Consider the following 18808-nt stretch of genomic DNA (forward strand, 5'->3'; position numbering starts at 1 on the left):
GTTCTCTAACATAATGCTTTGCAATCCAATTTGATGTCACTAGGGATCCAAAACTATAGTCTCTACTACATATGTGCTTACAGTTAATGCTTTTAATTTGAAACGACTTTTCTTCTTGCATCCAAGATGCCCATAATCTAAAAGGACATGTGTGATCTTTTTTACCTTTTCCGTATGTAACAAATAGTCTTTCTGAATCATTTTTCACATAGTCTAGCTGGTTGCAATTTGCAACCACATAGTTAGTCAAACACTACTTTAATTGACTAGGATTCTCATACCTCTCACCAAGTATGGGCTTCATCAGCTTCCAAGGAATATTAGGATCATGTATCGGGTATTGAACACCTTTTTGTATAGCATGATCTCCAACATTATCATCATCTTCATCCACATTAAACTCAATATTGTCAATCGTGTTTACAATACAAAGCTTATTTAAAAATTGATCATCAACTGTTTTATTTAAGTTGATCATACCATCCTCATCTTCAAGGTCTAAAGATAAAGAATCTTACATATGTTCACTTGAATTATCGTTTATTTCATAGCTATGATGATCACTATAATCACCATCGCAATCAGATATCATTCTGTAAACAAGAATAACGATTTCATCACGATTCACCAATGAAAACAAAACCTATCATACTCTAGAAATGATGACATAAAATGATGTTACAAATTCACAGATGGAAAAAAACACACTTAAGGGGCGTTTATTAAAACACTTATCCTAAAGATGAAATATATTGTGTTTATATATCACAAAGAACAAAGCACTTCTAATGTAGAGTAGAACCGGTCACAATTAACATCTTGCAATAAAATCAAACTGTAGTTGGATTTATTCTTACAAAGACCTGCACATAGCAATGCTATGCCTAGTGACTTCATGTTATTTTATCGTTCTTTCTTTACCAAACACTTACCCGGTAAGTGCTTAATGGTAAATCTAACACTATTATTTACTTATTGGGTAAGATCTTAGTCCACCAAAACGACATCCTATGCAACAATTACCCGGTAAGCGCTTACCGTGGTAAGAGTCGTCGTCCTCACTTTACGGGTATGACTCTTGATCCTTGTCTCGCTCTTACCGGATAAGATTCTTGGTCCTTATCGTATACGTCCGGTGAGGTAACGTAACTTGATAAACGCTTACCCAGATAAGCGTTTGGTAAACGACCCCTTAATATTTGAGTCAAATTGTAAAATCATTGATACATAATTAAAGGGTCTCTAGCTGAGTTTTAATATTAACAAGATCTTTAAGTTTTATATACTCATTGTCAAATTGTTATCATGGTGTAATATCATTTTTGCATTTGTGGTATTATTGTCATTGCAATTTTTAGTGAAATTTGCTTTTATGCAGAGCGAGCATGCTTGTAACAGTAGTTGATATTATACAAGGATATGTGAATTTAAATCATTTCAATATATATTCTTGCCAATTTCCAATTTACTAGTGGAACTAACAGCACAAGATGACATGCCTGTTGCATTAACAGATAAACTGAGAGTTACTACGTAGCAGATAGAGAAGAAAGATGATGAACACTACATCTTACGTCCACCGTTGCAAATGCGGAATCAAAAGCCGATGCAACAAGTAGATGGAGATCATGTAATACTACTATGTTGGAACAAACCTGAAATTGCAGCGGGACCGGCGATAAGGACGGTGCAACAACAGCGACCGACAATAGGACGGTGGTGTATGGAGACGAGCAGAGACAGGGTTGGTGCGGTGGCGACGAGCGGTAACTGGGGTGGTGCGGCGACTACAGGGGTGGTGCAGCGGCGACGGGGGTGGTGCAGCAGGGACCGGCGAGAGGGAGACGGTGGCATGGGAGCGTTAAGCAGCGACGGTGTGTGGAGATGAGAGGGAGATGATAGTGTGGAGACAAGAGGGAGACAGAGAGTAATGGGAGACGAAGAGTCTATCACTTTTTTAGGATTATTTTAGTTTTTTTTTAATTTGAAGTTTACCTCCTCCAGGTTACAAGTTACATTTTTAGAGAATGAAGATCTATTTAACAAGTTTTAAAAAGTCTAAGGAGTTATTTAATAGATTCTAGGTTGTCCAAGCATTTATTTGTTTCAAAAAATTATCCAATGACTTAATCGTTCCAAACAGTAAAGTCCATTGGGTTTTTTTGTACTTTTCTCTAAACTTAACTAATAAACTTTCTTCAATTAAAAAATGGGAAAAGTCTAATAAAACCCAATGAACTTTAGTGTTTGGAATGATTAAGTCCTTGAACGATTTTTTGGAATAAAAAAGTCCTTGGACATTCCAAAATATGTTAAATAACTCCTTGGACATTCCAAAATATGTTAAATAACTCCTTGGACATTCCAAAATCTGTTAAATAATTCTTTGGACTTTCTAAAACATGTTAAATATTTTAAAAACATTTATTTTGTAATAATCAATTAATAAAAAGATAATTAATTATTTTTATAAATTCCATTACAAATCCTACAAATCAAGCACACCAAAGATTCCAAATCCTTCCAATTTCAAATTCCTCCATGAAATCCAAATCCCTAGAAAACCTTCTGTAAAACCAAGTGGGTCATAAGAGCTTACCAAGAATTCCTCACACTGGTATATGGTTGTACATGCGACTTTTTGATTCGACTTTTGAAGTTACCCCTATGTTACTTTTGGGCTTGAAGAATTGAAGATTCCTACTTAGTCCAACATCTTCCGGCATCATTCTATCTGCAACAAGTTGGCAAGTTGCTCTCGTTGATAAAACATGCACATATTCTAGAACATTCACGATATAAATAAACTACACAAAACAAGCTAGATGAAAAAGGATGTGTATATCTTTAACAACCAAAAGATGCCATGCCATGGAGGTCATGCTATTGAGAGCTATTTTGACCAAAAATTACAGCTTTGAACATGTAGCACAATAATTAGTGGGATATTAGGTGCCGTTTACCAAATGCTTACCTGGGTAAGCGCTTACCAAGTCACTTTACTTTACCGGATGAATATGACAAGAACTAAAAATCTTACCCGGTAAGAGTGAAGTCAATAATCGAGAGTCTTACCCGGTAAGTGAGATCGAGAACTCTTACCATAGTTAGCGCTTACCAGGATAAATTGTTGCATACGATGCGTTTTAGTGAATAAAATCTTATCCGGTAAGTAAGCGATAATAATGAAATTTACCGGTAAGTGCTTACCGGGTAAGTGTTTAAGTAAACGGCCTCTTACTTTTCTGTGACTTAATGGTTGATCATAATCCCCCAATATCAAAGAATTAACAAGCTCCTTCAAAGAGGTTAACAGCTACAAAGGGGTCGTTTACCAAACATTTATCCCATAAAAACTTACCGGAAAAATTTAATAATATTATTTACTTACAGATCATCATACACAATGTTTTTTTGGACAAGAGAATCACATATTTAACTCGAGATGCATACATCTTTCAATTTAAAATGCATACGGTCACTTTTACGTTTTTTTACCTATCCAGTTATCTGCCCAATAATAGAGATCAAACTCTGTGTGCTCCTGTTTTTACTCCACAAACATCCTAGAAATTGTCTTCTATTTGCTAGTTTTTGGTTATATTTTTACGACTAATGTAAGTGATGTATCAAATTAAATTTGGTTCTAAGATGTTTATAGACAAAAAAACAGGAACCTCCTACATGTGCGCTAGTTGCGACTACTCTGATGTTCTATTTTTAGACGATTATCCGAATATGGCAACAATTATGTGATCAAATACGATGTCAGCAATGGCTTTTTACATATAATTAGCAACGAACATATGCCGTAAATAAAACTCAAAACACAAATCGCTCACCGAGAATATGGCAAAGCTTCTGCATGTCGGTAGGAGATGGAACGGTTCTGACGCCTTTGAACACATCTAGACAAGAAATGTAAGGCCTCTGCAACGGAAACGAAATCGTCGGAGACGGCAGAGACCGCTTCCTCTAGCTACTGGTCTTCCGGCAACATTTCTTCTTCCTTATACTCTTGCTCATATCAGCCAACCTTACATCAATCGTCATCGATTGATCAATCAAAACACACAAACAAAACCTTCCGAAACTCGATCAAGAACCTTAGATCCGATCAAATGGAGGTGGCACGGCAGCTGGGGACGGAACGGTGGTGTAGGGCGATGTTAAGCCAGGGAGACGGGGGAGGTGGTTTTAGGATAGTTTTAAGGTTTTTATTTTTATTTTTATCTAGGTTTACCTCCTATTCAGGTTACAAATTATTTTTTTAAAGAATCAAGATCTATTTAACAGGTTTTAGAAAGTTCAAGAAGTTATGTAACAAGTTTTGGAATGTCTAAGTATTTATTTATTCCAAAAAATTGTCCAAGTACTTGATCATTCTAAACATTAAAGTCCATTGGGTTTTATTGGACTTTTCTCTTAATTTTTTTTTAAAAATTTATGTCTTATAAATGTATGTTTTATAACTTTTTTCAACATTATTTTCTAATTTTATTTTTCTAAATTTATATTCTATAATAATTTTTTGTCAAATAACTATTTCTGAATTAATTCAAATAACTATAAAATTATTTTTAATTTTTATAATTGTATTGTTAACGTTTTAATTAATTAATTAGTTGTGTACTCGCGCAATGCGACGGGAAGTAAATATTTTACGAAAAAATAAAAATAAATACAAGAAAAATGGTGCTATTGATGTAAAAAAAACTGTGGGAACATGTAAAACCCATAAAATTACTTTATAAAAAAAGTCTTAAAGAGAGAAATGAGGTTCTAACATATTTAGAGGAAAAATTATACAAGTTCAACAACATGGAATCTAACAATAACATATTTCCTTACATGTCAAAGCTTGTTAGATGCATGGTACGTGTGTCCATACTCCATAATATGTAGACATTTGAATGTAGGTGTTACAGAAATACAAGTGCAACAAATGTGTAATATAATTGAACACTTCGCAAAACCACTTGAAGTATTGACTGATTTGTTTCTACCAGTTTGAAGAAACATGCCAAAAAGTCAATTCTTCAATCAACCCTGCATGAGTGCACACTGGATTTTTTTTTTTTTTTTGATTAACCGGGATATCCAACCTGTTATGCGAGCCAACTAATCTCAGGACGACCACCTGCTTTGCAAATAACCCGGAGTCACCGCATTTGAACATTCGTGGCTACAAGGGGATTTTTATTCTTCATTGGATTTGAACCTAAGACCTCCTTGTACTTTTGACCTTTAGAGTCAAGCTCAAACCAATCAGGCACCACCCTTGTGGTTGCACACTGGATCTTTCATGTTGTGATGGTTTAAGTCCATAATTTTATCCACCTCACCTAAATCATCTGTACATCAACCAAGTAAGGGTACCATGTTGAGTTCAAATTATCATTATTAAGTTCATGGTCCCATCATCAATATTTCAACATGTTTATAAGTAACCAAACGTGAGGGCAACAAGATCAAATTTCATTCATTTCAAAACCAAAAAGAATCAATGTTTGGACTCAAATGATTTTTTTCACACGATAGACCAAAAGACCTTCTGTGTAAGATCTGTCATAGATGAAAAATTAAGAGATTAAAAATAAAACACACTTCTAAAACAAAATATAACAATTGAAATAAACCAATAATATTAAAACATATTAAATACATAGACATAGAAACTTACGATAATTTAGGCCAAACATATATAAATGAATAATCACTTGCATGATTATCAATCCAACTACAAGTAAATACTAAAAACTTCCTTGAAATCGTGTCATCCAAACAAAGTCAACAACTTAGGATAATTTAGTTTGATGCCTAAAGCAAGAAGGTACTCTGTTTTTTGCATGGATAAACAAAAACACAAGAAAATAGGAGATCAAAGAGAACACAAATTATACAAAATAATAAACAACAAACAATACAGAGACATCTATAACTTTACTTCTCTACAACTTTATGTTTCTAATTATACTTTTAATGTGGATAAATCAAGAAGAAATCTTGATGGAGATGATAATCATACACGAGTATCCACTTTCAATAGTAGAACATCATGGGTTCAGAAAAATTGTGGGGGTCTTCAACTTTTGTTTAAGGTTCCGTCTCGAAACACCATTAAAGTGACATACTAAAGATTTATGATTTTGAAAGACAAAAGACATTGAAGATGTTAGAGAAGAACACTAGTTGGATAGCAATTACGACTGATATGTGGACGACTAACAATAAAAAAAGGGATTTATGGCGGTCACTGCTCACTTTGTTGATTAAAATTGGAATATACGAAGTCGGATCATGAGGTTTATTTATGTACCTTGTCCACATACACCCGAAGTTCTTGCGGATGTACTTTATGATTGTTTATTTGATTGGAATCTTTATAGGAAACTGTCCACACTAACTGTTCATAATTGCACCACAAATGATGCAATAATCAACATATTGTTGGACAAGCTTCCTATGAGTTCACTTATGATGGGTGAGAGGTTGTTCCACATGCAAAGTTGTGCACATGTTCTCAATTTGATAGTTCAAGATGGACTGGATGTTCTTGGGGAAGGGATTGAAAGGATTAGAGATATTGTGGCCTTTTGGACTGCATTGCCAAAAAGAGATCAACAGTTTGAGGAAACAACTCGCCAATTGGGAATATCATCCACCAAGAAATTGGCACTTGATTGTAAGACTCGATGGAACTCTACTTATTTGATGATTAATGTTGCTATAGTTTACAAAGATGTCTTTCAACGCTTACATCAACGAGAGTCTCAAGATAAAAGTTTGCCAACGCAATGGGATTGGGAGTTTGCTAAAGAGATTTGTGATAGATTGCAATTATTTTATGAGGTAATTCTAATTTGTATTTAAACTTTACTTTTGTTTTGTTGATATGAGGTAACTTTAGTTTTTATTTTTTTGACAATCTTAGGTAACAGTAATGTTTTCTAGTTCAAAGTATCCCACTACAAATGTATTTTTTTCCATCGATATGTGAAATTAGACATTCTTTGGCCGATTGGTCATGTTCTCCTAGTGAAGTTATTAGAAACATGGCTAAAAAGATGTTTTTGAAGTTTGATAAGTATTGGTCTGTTATACATGGGATTATGGGAATGGTAGCGGTTTTAAATCCTCGGTATAAATTGAAGTTTGTGGAATTGCTTTTTCCCGTGTTGTACGGACAAGACAAATCGGCGATTGAACTTGAGAAGCTCAAAGAATTGGTCTACACTTTGTTTCAAGAATATGAGTTTAATGATTCTGGCGTAAGAAACAACAGCGAAGGTGTTAGTGGTCCGTCTTCTTTAAGTTCAGGGTCTTCAACAAGTCATCGGGTTGAATTTAAAAAACTCTTATCAAATATTGCTTCAATTGCCAACCAGCATGATGATTCAGGTATTACAACAGAATTGGATAATTATTTGAAAGAGAAACTTTTGCCTAAAGACATGGAACTTGATTTGCTACTTTGATGGAAGACAAATGGGTTTAAATACCCAACACTTCAAAGGATGGCTAGAGACATATTAGCTGTTCCCATTTCTACTGTTGCCTCGGAATCTGCATTTAGTACCGGTGGAAGATTGGTAACTCCACATCGTAGTCGACTTCATCCAAAAACATTGGAGRCTCTAATGTGTGCTCAAAGTTGGCTATTGAATGAAATACGAGGTAACCTTATATTTGTTTTTAATTATAAATTATTTTTAGTTATATATTTAATATTTCAATCATTTTATTTATTTATTGTGTTCTTTATAGAAACTTGTTCTGATGAGACCAAAACATATTGCGGTAATATTGAGTATGATTATGACGTGGAAGAGGTAACTACAATTACAATACTATTGACAATGATTATGGTATATTTATTTATTTAGTCTTTTATATACATTTTATTTTATAGGAAACTAAGGAAAGTGAAAGCTTGGGTTGACGAGTTTGGCCGTTTGGGAGTTCCCGGTTTGAAGTTAGTAATCTAGAATATATATCTAATTGTCTTTCGAGTTTGTTGGATTATGTCTAAACTGTAGTTTATTTTGAGATTGTACTTTAAGACGTTTTTGTTCGATCATTGTTTGATCATGTATTGAATATTATGGTCATCCTTTTTTCTCAAGGTTTATTTGACTATGTTTTTGTTCGATAACGAGTTGTCCGATAAACAACCAAACAGGTTTGATCATGCTTCTTAACTCGTGCAAAATTCCAATTTTTTGCTTGATAAATCTATGTTTTTTCAGATTCGGGTTCGGGTAAAACCAATGGGTAACGTTATTCTACTATGAACGGGTTCCCCAACGGGGATCTAGGGATTCCAATCTAGAAAACTCCTCTTCTTTCTTTTTTGATTACCTTCCTCGGGATAATCGTGTGGGGGCAGGGGAAACCGCGGGGACCTGATGGGGATCCCCGATAAGATCCTCGACGGAGATCGAGACGGTTACGGGGATGGTTATGATTATCGATTTCGAGGACGGAGACTCTAAAAACCGTTCCGAACCCGGCCCATTGCCATTCCTACTGATGACTTTAAGAGAGAGGGCGGACGAAGGGACTCGAACAAAACAAAAACACATCATAAAGGATTTCTTTTTCTTTATTTTAAATAAACAAAATTTGTGGGCGAGTAAATATAGTTTTCAAAACAACACAAAAAACCAAAACCAGAATCTAATATCAACGTTACATATAATTTTAAAAAATATTTAAATAATATGTGATTTTAATCACAATCCTCGATTTCCATAATTTCATATTTTATAACACAACACCACACCACCATCAAAAATGTCGCCACCGCCGATTTCCACCCTTATCCCCTCCCCAAATCCAATCATTCTCACCGCCCTATTCCCGCCAAAGGCTCCGAAACCGTCACCACCTTCAGACTCCAATCATTATCAACCACCTCCTCAATCCTCCTCTCTTCTCAACCTCATTCCGACCACCCGCAGAGAGGCTGCCACCGGCGTCATTCTAACATCCATAGCCTCACTCATCCCTTCCTTCTCTCAACCTCCACTCGCTACAGCATTCTCGTTCGGCATTTGTACGTAAACCATAATTCATGGTCTCTTCTCAATTCTTCAATCAGTTTTTGCTTTTGGGATCAAAAGTGTCTACTTATTAATGTGATGTGATGTGATGTGATGTGTGGCATTCTTACAGCAGGACCAAAGGATTGGCTGAGAGAACAAAAGAAGAAGGCGTCCAAGTATTTGTTGGCTCCGATTGATGCCTCTCGCAATAGCCTCCAAGCTGCATATCTCTTAATCAGTACTGTTTAAATACGCTCATTAGCAGAATAATGAACTGCCTGCTGGTTAATTTTTTCGTTATTGATTAGATTGAAGTTGAATTTCTTCTGAATTTGATTGATGTGATTTGCAGCAGGTAGTGGAACTTCACCCGAAAAAGACTTGGAAGAGGTTCAAAGACTGCTTGCATCGGCTGCTAGGGATTGTATTCCTCAGGAGAGGAATTCTATTGTTACTTTTCAGTCTAAAACTGGCGTTGAGGTTTTTCTCTCTTTCCTAATTCCTTCATCTGTAACAAGATTTGAATTAGTTGATCTCTCTGTGTTGTTATCTCTAGTTTTGATGGGGAGTATGTTGTCGATTAGGTATTAAACGATGATGATATATTTTCTGGAGTATGTAGGTTTGAATGATGCTGATGGATTGAATTTCTTATGAAAACTGATTCCATTAGTCAGCCATTTCTAAAAGAAATTTATCTTCATTTTTTTCTGCGTGCTAAATGCTAATTCCTTGAGATCATTAATTATATGCATATCTAGGCTTGCTCAACACTATGCAAAAGGCCACAATTGCACTAAGGCTCCTCGGGTTTGCGAAATTTCAGCATGGAAATCCTTATATAAAGTTGTTCTATTGCATTTTGCAAAGTGGTTGTTTCTGTTGCTCAAACCCATGACCGTCCAGTTGCATCATAAGGGAATGGCTTTGCCAATTAACCTCCTAGGGTCCTAGTGCTAGATAAGAACGTTGAACTGTATAATATAGTTTTACAACAAAGTAATTGGGAAATAAGAAGAGCAACAGAAAACATGGAAGGAGAATAAATTGCAAGCTTATTTCAACCTGCAGGTTTGCACATTCAGGTTGGTCTTAAAAAATGCAGCTTCATTGCTTGATGATAAGGATCCAACTTTGTTGGAGGCTGAGGCTAAACTGAGTGATCTAGAAAGGTACTTAACTATTAATCTTTCTTATAAGTCATACGTGTTAGTCTTCCCGGAAAAAAGTTGTTCGCTTGTTCTTATTTCTTGACTTGTGGGATGCAAGCTAGTGCTTGCTGAAATTGAAATTTCGACTTGAAGTTCCAGCATCTTTTTCACCTACAAAATTTGTTCTTCCGTTTTTTTGATTAATTTAGTAATCCAAAGAGCGTGTTACTCTCTCTGATTGCAGGTCTTTTAGTTCTCTTAATAGCGTGGCAAATGGAACTGCCCCTCAGATTTTATCTAACAGGTATCCCTTCAGAAACACGAAACAGAGCCTTTTGGTAAATCTAACGTGTAATATGGTTTTTGAAAGTGCTTAAAAGTATCTATGATTAAATTTATCAAATACCCCATGAGCCATGACTCTCATACATCTTTTCTTCTTTTTGCTAACAGACAGAAGGTAGCAGATGCACTCATGGATACCATATCTTCCCTTAACAATTTTGAGCAGGGTGTCAAAGATTGTCTTGAAATTTGAGTTTAAATTGTTTCATAATGTGAATCTTTTGGATTTATATCAACTCCAAAAGCTACATCATGAATTAATTTTTTGTTGAAAGAGAATCTTTTCTATCTGGAATCCTTATGTGTAAAAAGAATATGATCTTGTCCTTAAAGTAACAAACAGACAGGGCCGCAGACACCTGAACAGTTGCTTGCATTCTTTGTTCGTTGGATTGATTGCATTTGCTTTATAATATCAAGTCACGTGTTGTGTTCTTGATCGTTTCACCCAGCTGCATTGGTGATATAGTCTTTTTATATGTACTAGGCTATTGACTTCCAGTGGCTTGTGTAGCAGGAATCGTTCTTCCACAAGATCCACATGTCTAGTCTTGCAGCATTTTTCTGCCTATCAGGGAACATTCTCCCAGTCCTCTAAGAGGTCTGGATATTTTTATTAGGTAATATAGTCAGCAAATTAGTTAGACAGGTAGTACTTGAGTTAGTTAGGAGACGAGTTAGTCATTATTATTTTGTTATAATTACTGTTGTGTTGTACTCACTAGATGCATGTAATAGTGGAAGAGTAAAGGGAGTAGAGAACACACAATTGCTTTTCATTAAGTCTTCTTCATCCACAGCTCTTCGTCCCTGTTTAGGATCTCAGGATCTAAGATGGTGTCATAGCAGGATTGATTCTGTGATACCTTCTTCAATTCATTTACTTTTTCCTCATCCCGATTGCTCGTGCAATGGACAATACATCGTCATCAACGGGGAGCGATTCAGATCATGCAGATCCTTCCAACCCATATTACCTGTAAAGACCAAAGTTGGATTTGTTGATGGTTCTTTGACAGAACCTCAAGGTGATGTGAATATATTAATTTCTTGGACTCAAAACAATAATATCGTAATTTCATGGATATTAGTTTTTGTTTTGAAAGAAATCTCTGCTAGCTTCGTCTACAGTACTACAACGTATCTGCTAGAGAGATTTGGTTGGATTTATAGGACCGATTTCAACAAAGGAACGATCTTGCGATTTTTCAATTGAGATTTAAACTAATGAACCTTCGACAAGAGCAGAGTTCAGTGAGTATTTAACAAAATTGAAGACTATATGGAAGAATGAAGCAATTACTTACCTATTTGTTCTTGTGAAGGGGCTAAAAATCTTAATGACCACCATCAAATGAAATACACCATGCCATTTCTTTTGGGACTTGAAGATTCCTTCTCACAGATCAGAGGACGATTCTTGTTGATGGATCCGATGTCTCCTACCAATCAAGTATTTTCCTTGAATGTTCAAGAAGAACAGCAAAGAAAAACCAGCTAATAAATTGACTGATAAGTGATAACTTAGCCTTTGTTCTTCAGATGAATGCAGGAAAGCCATATGGAGTTGCTACTTCTCAAGGAACAAGGTATCATAATGAACAACAATTTCCAGAGTCAAAGAACCGAGAAGCCTTATTGCACTGATTGCAATATGACTGGTCATACTATGGATCGTTGTTATAAACGGTATGGGTATCCTCCTGGATGCAAATCAAGATTTTAACAGTCAAATTAGTGCTGCTGTTCTTGAAGTTACATCTGAGGACTTTGTTAAAAACCTTCATTAACCCAAACCAATACCAATGGTTTATGAAGATGGTCTCCTCCCAGATAAGCAACTCAGACAAGGATGCAAATTCTTCTCAACCAAATGAGGTTTTGGGTATTTGTCTCTCTATGCACTTACATTCCATATTCTCTTCGAAACTACATTGGATTATTGACTCAGGAGCAACTCAACATGTGTGTTCACAAGCAAGTTTATTTGATTCTATGCACTCAATTTGACATACGGCCATCATATTACCAAATCATTCTCATATCTTGGTAAAATATGCTGGTGATGTTAAATAAGCAATGATCTTACGCTTAAGGATGCCTTGTTCATTCCAGATTTCATGTTTAACTTGATTTCTGACCATTCTCTGACTATTGGGTCAAATCTTACAACCATGTTTCTTCTTGATTATGTTGTTATTCAGGACCAATTAGCCAAGGAGATTATTGTTAAGGCCTCAAGGATGAAGAGATACAAGATCTATAACTCTATGTTGGTTCCATCAACATCATCGGTTTATCACTCCTTGCCCCTGGCATGATAGGGTAAGGCATGCTTCTGTTAAGGAACTCTTTACTCTTAAAGACGAATTATATTATAAAATTTCTGGTAGAGGAAGCCCCTGCTACATTGGTCCTCTTGCCAAACAAAGAAGGTTGTCTTTTGTTTCAAATAATCATCCATCAAAGATGCCTTTTGATGTCAAAGACCTTCTAGCCTAGTGGTAAAGGCTTGGGCATGGCATAGTCATGAACCCGAGTTCGAACCCTGGGAGAGGAGTGTTGGCGACATTTAAGTGAGGCCATGTTTAGCCTCCAAATTTGCCGGGGATTAGTCGGGCTTTGGCCCGGACACCCTTACAAAAAGATGCCTTTTGATATTGTGCATTGTAACATATGGGGTCCATATCAAATTGTCTCTCACTCTGGGTATCGTCTCTTCTCGACTCTTGTTGATGACTGCACAAAATTCATATGGATTTATTTGTTGAAACATAAGTTTTCTGCAACCCATGTTACACCAAGATTCTTCAATATGATAGCAACTCAATTTGATGCAAAGATGAAGGTATTTTGCTAAGACATTGCACAAGAGTTGTTATTTACTGATTTTTTCCAAGAAAAAGGTGATATAAATCAGTTGTCTTTTGTGGAACGACCCCAACAAAATTCAGTGGTTGAGCGAAAACACTAACACCTGTTTGAGTGTGGCATGATCTTTATTTTTCCGATTGTTATGGAATCAACAAGAGAAGGAAATCAAATCACTTAGATTAGGAAATTATAGAGATTTGATTTCTTTTAACCATGTATAAATATATGTATTCTGTATGTAGATTGAATCAAGAGAAATACAGTCACTATTGATTTCATGGTATCAGAGCTAGCAATTGTATGAGATCTTTTTAGGGTTTTTTGAATCTGATCGCCGCTAACCACCTTGGGAAACCTAATCACCCATCATTCGATCTCACAGCCAACACTACCAGCCTCAGACAACCCTCGTCAGCGTACCCAGTGACTACAGCCGTCGTCTGACCAGCGTGTGAGTCCCATGTGCCGCCTGTTGCCCCTTGCACTTGCTGCTTCAAAGTTTGGCACTTGGCTTAAATTGATGTTAATAATGCTTTCCTAAATGGTGATAAATTTGAAGATGTGTATATAGATTTACCTCCCGGTTTTCCCAGACAGGGAGAACGGAAAATTGGTGTGCAAACTTAACAAATCAATTATGGTCTCAAGTTCTCTCAAACTCTCATCACTTCCACAATTGTTCAATCCAAGTCGGATTATTCCTTATTCACCAAAGGTCATGGTTCATTATTTATCCTACCCGGATGATATCGTAATTTCCTGTCCAGCTAAGGCTATTTTACATAACTAAAGCAGTTCTTGTACAACAAGTTCAAAGTAAAGGGTTTGAGCAATCTGAAGTACTTTCTTAGTCTTCATATTTCTAGGTCTAACATTGGGATTATATTGTCTCACGTTGGTATACCTACAGTTACTTGAGAAAACGGGTAAAAGTCCCCATGGATCCAAAGGCTTCTTTAACCATTACAGCTGGTGATCTTTTAGCTGATGCAACACTCTACAATAAACTAGTGGAAAGACTTCTTTATCTTACATTGTCTAGGAAATGCTTCTTTGTCTAACATTGCCTAGGTCTGATATTACATTTGTAGTGCACAAGCTCACTTAGTCCATAGCACAGCCTAGAACACCTAATCTCAAAGCCATACACCACGTACTTTGCTATCTTAAAGGTAATCCTGGACAGGGATTATTGTTTTCTTCATCTTCCAAACCAGATTATGAGCATGCTCTGATGCTTCTGTTCCATTTCACTTATAAGCCTTTTCTAATGCTAATTGGGGTTCGTCTCTATTCATGAAATTTGTGGAAGGCTAAAAGGCAATTTGCTGTCTCTCGGTCCTGAACTGAAGCTGAATACAGAGCCTTAGCATCAACAACTAGTAAACTTGTTTACTGCACCAGCTTCTCAAGGATTTTCAAGTCAAAATTGGCACACCTGCCTTGATACACTGTGACAATCAAGCTGTGATTCATATTTCTTCCAATCCTATTTTTCATGAAAGAACCGAACATATTGACATTTGACTGTTAATTTCTTTGTGAAAAGATACTTTCATGATTATTGAAGCTAATGCCAATTCGTTCTCAACGTCAGGTAGCTCACATCTTTACAAAGTCTCTCCCTTTCACACAATTTTCATTACTCTTATCCAAGACGGCTCTCAAAGACAGTCTCATGAAGTCTTATTCATTCACAGCTCTTTCTCCCTGTTTTCCATGGATCTCAGGATCTAAATATTTGTGCCTAATATTGGGAGCAGAAATGTAATCAAATTAAACAAACCATGGTTCCTTTTGGTGTTCATGTTTGCCTTCTTTATTCTTGTTGAAGGTTATTAATAGTTTTTGAGCCCATTAACTACGAAGGATTCAACATTCATCCTTTTCAATTTAGTACATTCCCATTTTGTTTCTAGCATTTCCTTTAACTGATCCTTGCATTTAAAAGATTTGTATACATGCAAAAGTTTGTTTAATTTACCTCCCTTAAATTTGATGCTTTCATTATTTCAAGAAAATGCCAGCATTGATGTCATCACTTCTCTGTTGCTTGTGATAATGCTATCATCTTATTGCTTCTTTAAAGAATCACATTGATGCCAACAAACCTACATATAATTGGTGGTATGATAAATATCTATGCTCATGAAGAGCTGACTCTTGAAATAGTTTGGTTGGGAGAACCAGAAGCTTGCACCAAATACAAGCGACAGCATGGAGTTCCATCATCTGGATGGTTCTGAATGGACCTTGGCAAGCCTCGCAGTTTGTTAAACAGATTAAGGGGATCGTGCAACAGACCATAATCAGCATCTGGATCTCCGATTTGTGAAAGCTTGACATCAGAGAACCCCAAAGAAGGAAGCAGATGATCAGGCCAATCACTGTAGAAATGAAAGTTGGAGCTGGAGAGTGTAGTTGATTGTTTATTCATGAAATCTGCTAGCAAAACGGTCTCCGTGAGGTTGCAGTTGTCAGCAATTGTTTTCAATACCCCCATGGCTTGGGAATGCTCAAGATAATAGATAATGCCTTCAAGAATCCACACTGTGTTCTTCTCTGGTTTGAACCCTGATGCCTGAAGCTTCTTGAACCAGTCCTCATCTCTGATATCCACTGCTATTCTTCTAAGGGATTTTGCGGTTAACATGGGTTCGTTTATCGACTCCATTGCTGCCTCAAGTAGCGTGTCCTTCATTTGCAACACCTCTGGAAAGTCCATCTCATAAACATCACTATCTTTCAAGCAGTCCAACCGATAAGCCCTTGTATCCATTCCTGCAGGTAGAAAACTTAATTTCTCAGCTTTTACCTTTTTGGTGTTGGTGTTTTATTCTATTAATTTTGATTCAACTTTTTGTTTCTTATTTCTATCTTCATCTGGGGCTGTTTACTAAATGCCTTTACATCTTACCAGGTAACTAAACACTAAGCCGTTCACCAAACATGAACCTGGCAACTGCTTACTGGGTAAGAGTCTATCACTACCACTTACATTACCAGGTAAGATTCCTGGCCATCAAAATGGTATAGTAAGGTTGTTTGTAAGGGCTGACCGGGTAAGAGTCACCACCCTCACTTACCGGTAAGATTTTCGATCCTTGTCATGCCTCTTATCGGATAAGATTCTTGATGTTTGTCATGCTCACCTGGTAAGGTAAGTGACGCGGTAAACGCTTACCTGGTTAGCATTTGGTGAGCGGCTCATTATTGTTCTTTGCTGGGTAAGAGACACTTACCCGGTCAAAAATGATGGTCTTTGCCAACAATCTTACTGCCATTTTGCTGACAGAGAATCTTACCTGTTAAACGAGGGTGGTGAGTCTTACCCGGTTAGAGATTACCGGTAAGAGATGCTTACGAGTCTGAGATGATGATATTCACCAACAATTTTGAGTGTGATATTATTACTGGGTCAACATTTACCCAATTTGTGTTAGGGGCCGTTTACCAAACGCTTACCGCTTAAGTGCTTACCGGCAAGAATCACCACCCTCACTTACCTTACTAGGTAACATTTTCGACCATCAAAATGAATTGTTGGTAAACATCTATTACCCGGTAGCCGCTAACATTAGCGGATTTACTTGTATGAGTTGGGGGTCAATTGATCCCATAATTTTGTTTTACATTATAAATTTTATTTTACATTATAAATTTTATTTCTTTTTTTAACCCAAAAATTTATAAATTCAAATTCTGATCACCAAAAAATCTTGATCCTCTACCGATCGCTTACCAGGTAAAAATTTTCTCGGTCATTTACCGCATAAGATTCTAGGTCCCTGCTATGCCTCTTACTGGGTAAAATTCTTGGTGCTCACCCGATAAGGTAATAGGCACCCGGTAAGCTTTTGTTAAACGGCCCTTGTTTAACCAATAACTTTTTGTTCACATTTTTTGGGTCAATATTTGTCATTGCCATACTAGAAACAAGACTAGAAGTTGTAACACAATTGATACAAATTAACCCCAGAATGCAGGAGAATGGAAGCGATCACCAACCTGCACCAAGAAGAACAACTTGAGCTCCTCCACCAAAGGACTTGACAGCAGCCTCCAACTTTGATTCGAACCAAAGAGTCCGAACAGCAAGAATCACCCCAGAAACTTCCCTGGCATTGTTGAGCCGGTCTTTCTTGATCTTCTCGTAAAGACTTTTGAGGTACGTTTCTCCTGCAAATAACTCGGCCAATGGATCATGTACAACATGCTTCCAAAGTGCCCTCCCAGCTGCCGTCTGGCAAGCCGACTGTTTAACCGAGTCCCAATCATTTTCAATGGTTGCATGGAGCTCCCGAAGCGCTTCACTATATAGCAAGCCCGGTCTCGGCCAGTTCTGGTGGTCGGGGAGGCGGCCATTTGCCATGTGTATGCTTATATTTCCTTTAATTTCTTGGGTTTTGAATGAGTAAATAGACCCAGAGGAGGGAAGAGGGTAATGCATTGAAATAGAAACAAGTGGGGTTGGTTTATTTTGTTGAAATAAACCAAGGTTTAGGGGATAAGGGGAAAGAGAACCACACACAAAACAAACGTCTAAAAGAAAATGCTCAATCGTATCCATGGGGTGGTGAAGGAGTCCACGACGGCCACCCAATTTCCTCTCATATGCTGCTACACCTTTTGCTATTCTTCTTAGAGCATCTCCACTGTTCACGACTCTTTTTCTTTTTTTCTACATATTTTATAAACATATTTTATAAGCCTTAATACGAATTGATATATGGTTCAAATTAAAAATTATTATTAATAGAAAATAACGGTTGAATTCATTTATTATTTAAGGTTATATACTTAAATATACCTCTCACTTTCGAGCCCACAAAAAGTGGTAGACATTATACCGGTTTTCCATGCTGATATAGCAACGTAACAGTTTAAAAAAATTGTTCATGATTCTCTATCTTACACATTTTATAAACCTTCTACCCCTATCATTTAATTAGATTGGGTCCCACGTTTTGATGAAGCAGTTCATGTTTATGAACCTTTCCTCTTCCACGTTAGTGTGTACTACTTCCTTCCAATAGTGTGAAGATTTGCACGTTAAAAAATGCTATAAGCCCTTTCCCTCTCAAACCTGTCCCTAGCGTTATGAAAAAAGAAAAGGGTGGAGCCCATGTTTGAAGGTACAAGTGTTGATGCAGAAGGTACCACTAGTAAAAGATGTTGAATATGACCCACATAATCTATATGGATTATATGTTTACAACACCCATATTGTGACATGGTGAAATGGTTCACATGGGTAGGTCATAGGTGTACTTGTTGGAAGTGATGTTGTGTTGTGTTGGTCATCGTCGACCACCAAGTACAGCTTTGTTGTTTTTTGGAATTGGCAGGTGATGGTGGTGGTGGTGGTGGTATCTTGGCATTCAGGTGGTT

General features: G+C 36.7%; 2 protein-coding genes across 8 annotated transcripts; one reads left to right on the plus strand and one right to left on the minus strand.

The window, feature by feature from the left end:
* The first annotated feature begins 8743 nt into the window (after positions 1 to 8743).
* On the plus strand, positions 8744 to 15650 carry LOC112508565. Of its 7 annotated transcripts, XR_003068782.1 has the most exons (11): positions 8744 to 9058; positions 9178 to 9285; positions 9400 to 9527; positions 10119 to 10219; positions 10443 to 10502; positions 10652 to 10658; positions 11058 to 11797; positions 11869 to 11996; positions 12086 to 12232; positions 12362 to 12428; positions 12748 to 12840. XR_003068782.1 is itself a non-coding variant. In XM_025113234.1 (8 exons), exons 1-7 carry the CDS (start codon positions 8797 to 8799, stop codon positions 12862 to 12864), a joined length of 783 nt encoding a protein of 260 aa, XP_024969002.1. In that variant the 5' UTR covers positions 8744 to 8796; the 3' UTR covers positions 12865 to 12868; positions 15590 to 15650. The 7 variants fall into 7 exon arrangements, 3 of the variants coding, with proteins under 3 accessions (XP_024969002.1, XP_024969003.1, XP_024969004.1); XR_003068781.1 differs by having other exon boundaries at positions 12086 to 12428; XR_003068783.1 differs by lacking the exon at positions 12748 to 12840 and having other exon boundaries at positions 11058 to 11571; positions 11675 to 11797; positions 12086 to 12741.
* On the minus strand, positions 15493 to 18101 carry LOC112508563 (putative S-adenosyl-L-methionine-dependent methyltransferase Mjls_1072). Its single transcript, XM_025113231.1, has 2 exons — positions 17426 to 18101; positions 15493 to 16198 (listed from the first exon to the last, which is right to left on the minus strand). The coding sequence occupies exons 1-2, from the start codon at positions 17985 to 17987 to the stop codon at positions 15564 to 15566; spliced, it is 1197 nt and encodes a 398-aa protein (XP_024968999.1). The 5' UTR covers positions 17988 to 18101; the 3' UTR covers positions 15493 to 15563.
* Between the last annotated feature and the right edge of the window lie 707 nt (positions 18102 to 18808).

Source organism: Cynara cardunculus, assembly GCF_001531365.2.
Source record: "Cynara cardunculus var. scolymus isolate 2C chromosome LG 3, CcrdV1, whole genome shotgun sequence".
NCBI lineage: Eukaryota > Viridiplantae > Streptophyta > Magnoliopsida > Asterales > Asteraceae > Cynara > Cynara cardunculus.

Bases quoted from the DNA above. Each gene is read 5' to 3' on its own strand.
- LOC112508565 (XM_025113234.1), top strand. From the start codon at position 8,797: ATGTCGCCACCGCCGATTTCCACCCTTATCCCCTCCCCAAATCCAATC. The intron at 9,286-9,399 runs GTACTGTTTAAA...TGTGATTTGCAG, and splicing joins AGCTGCATATCTCTTAATCA to CAGGTAGTGGAACTTCACCC. The intron at 10,220-10,442 runs GTACTTAACTAT...CTCTGATTGCAG, and splicing joins AAACTGAGTGATCTAGAAAG to GTCTTTTAGTTCTCTTAATA.
- LOC112508563 (XM_025113231.1), bottom strand. From the start codon at position 17,987: ATGGATACGATTGAGCATTTTCTTTTAGACGTTTGTTTTGTGTGTGGT. The intron at 16,199-17,425 runs GTTGGTGATCGC...TTCTACCTGCAG, and splicing joins AGTTGTTCTTCTTGGTGCAG to GAATGGATACAAGGGCTTAT.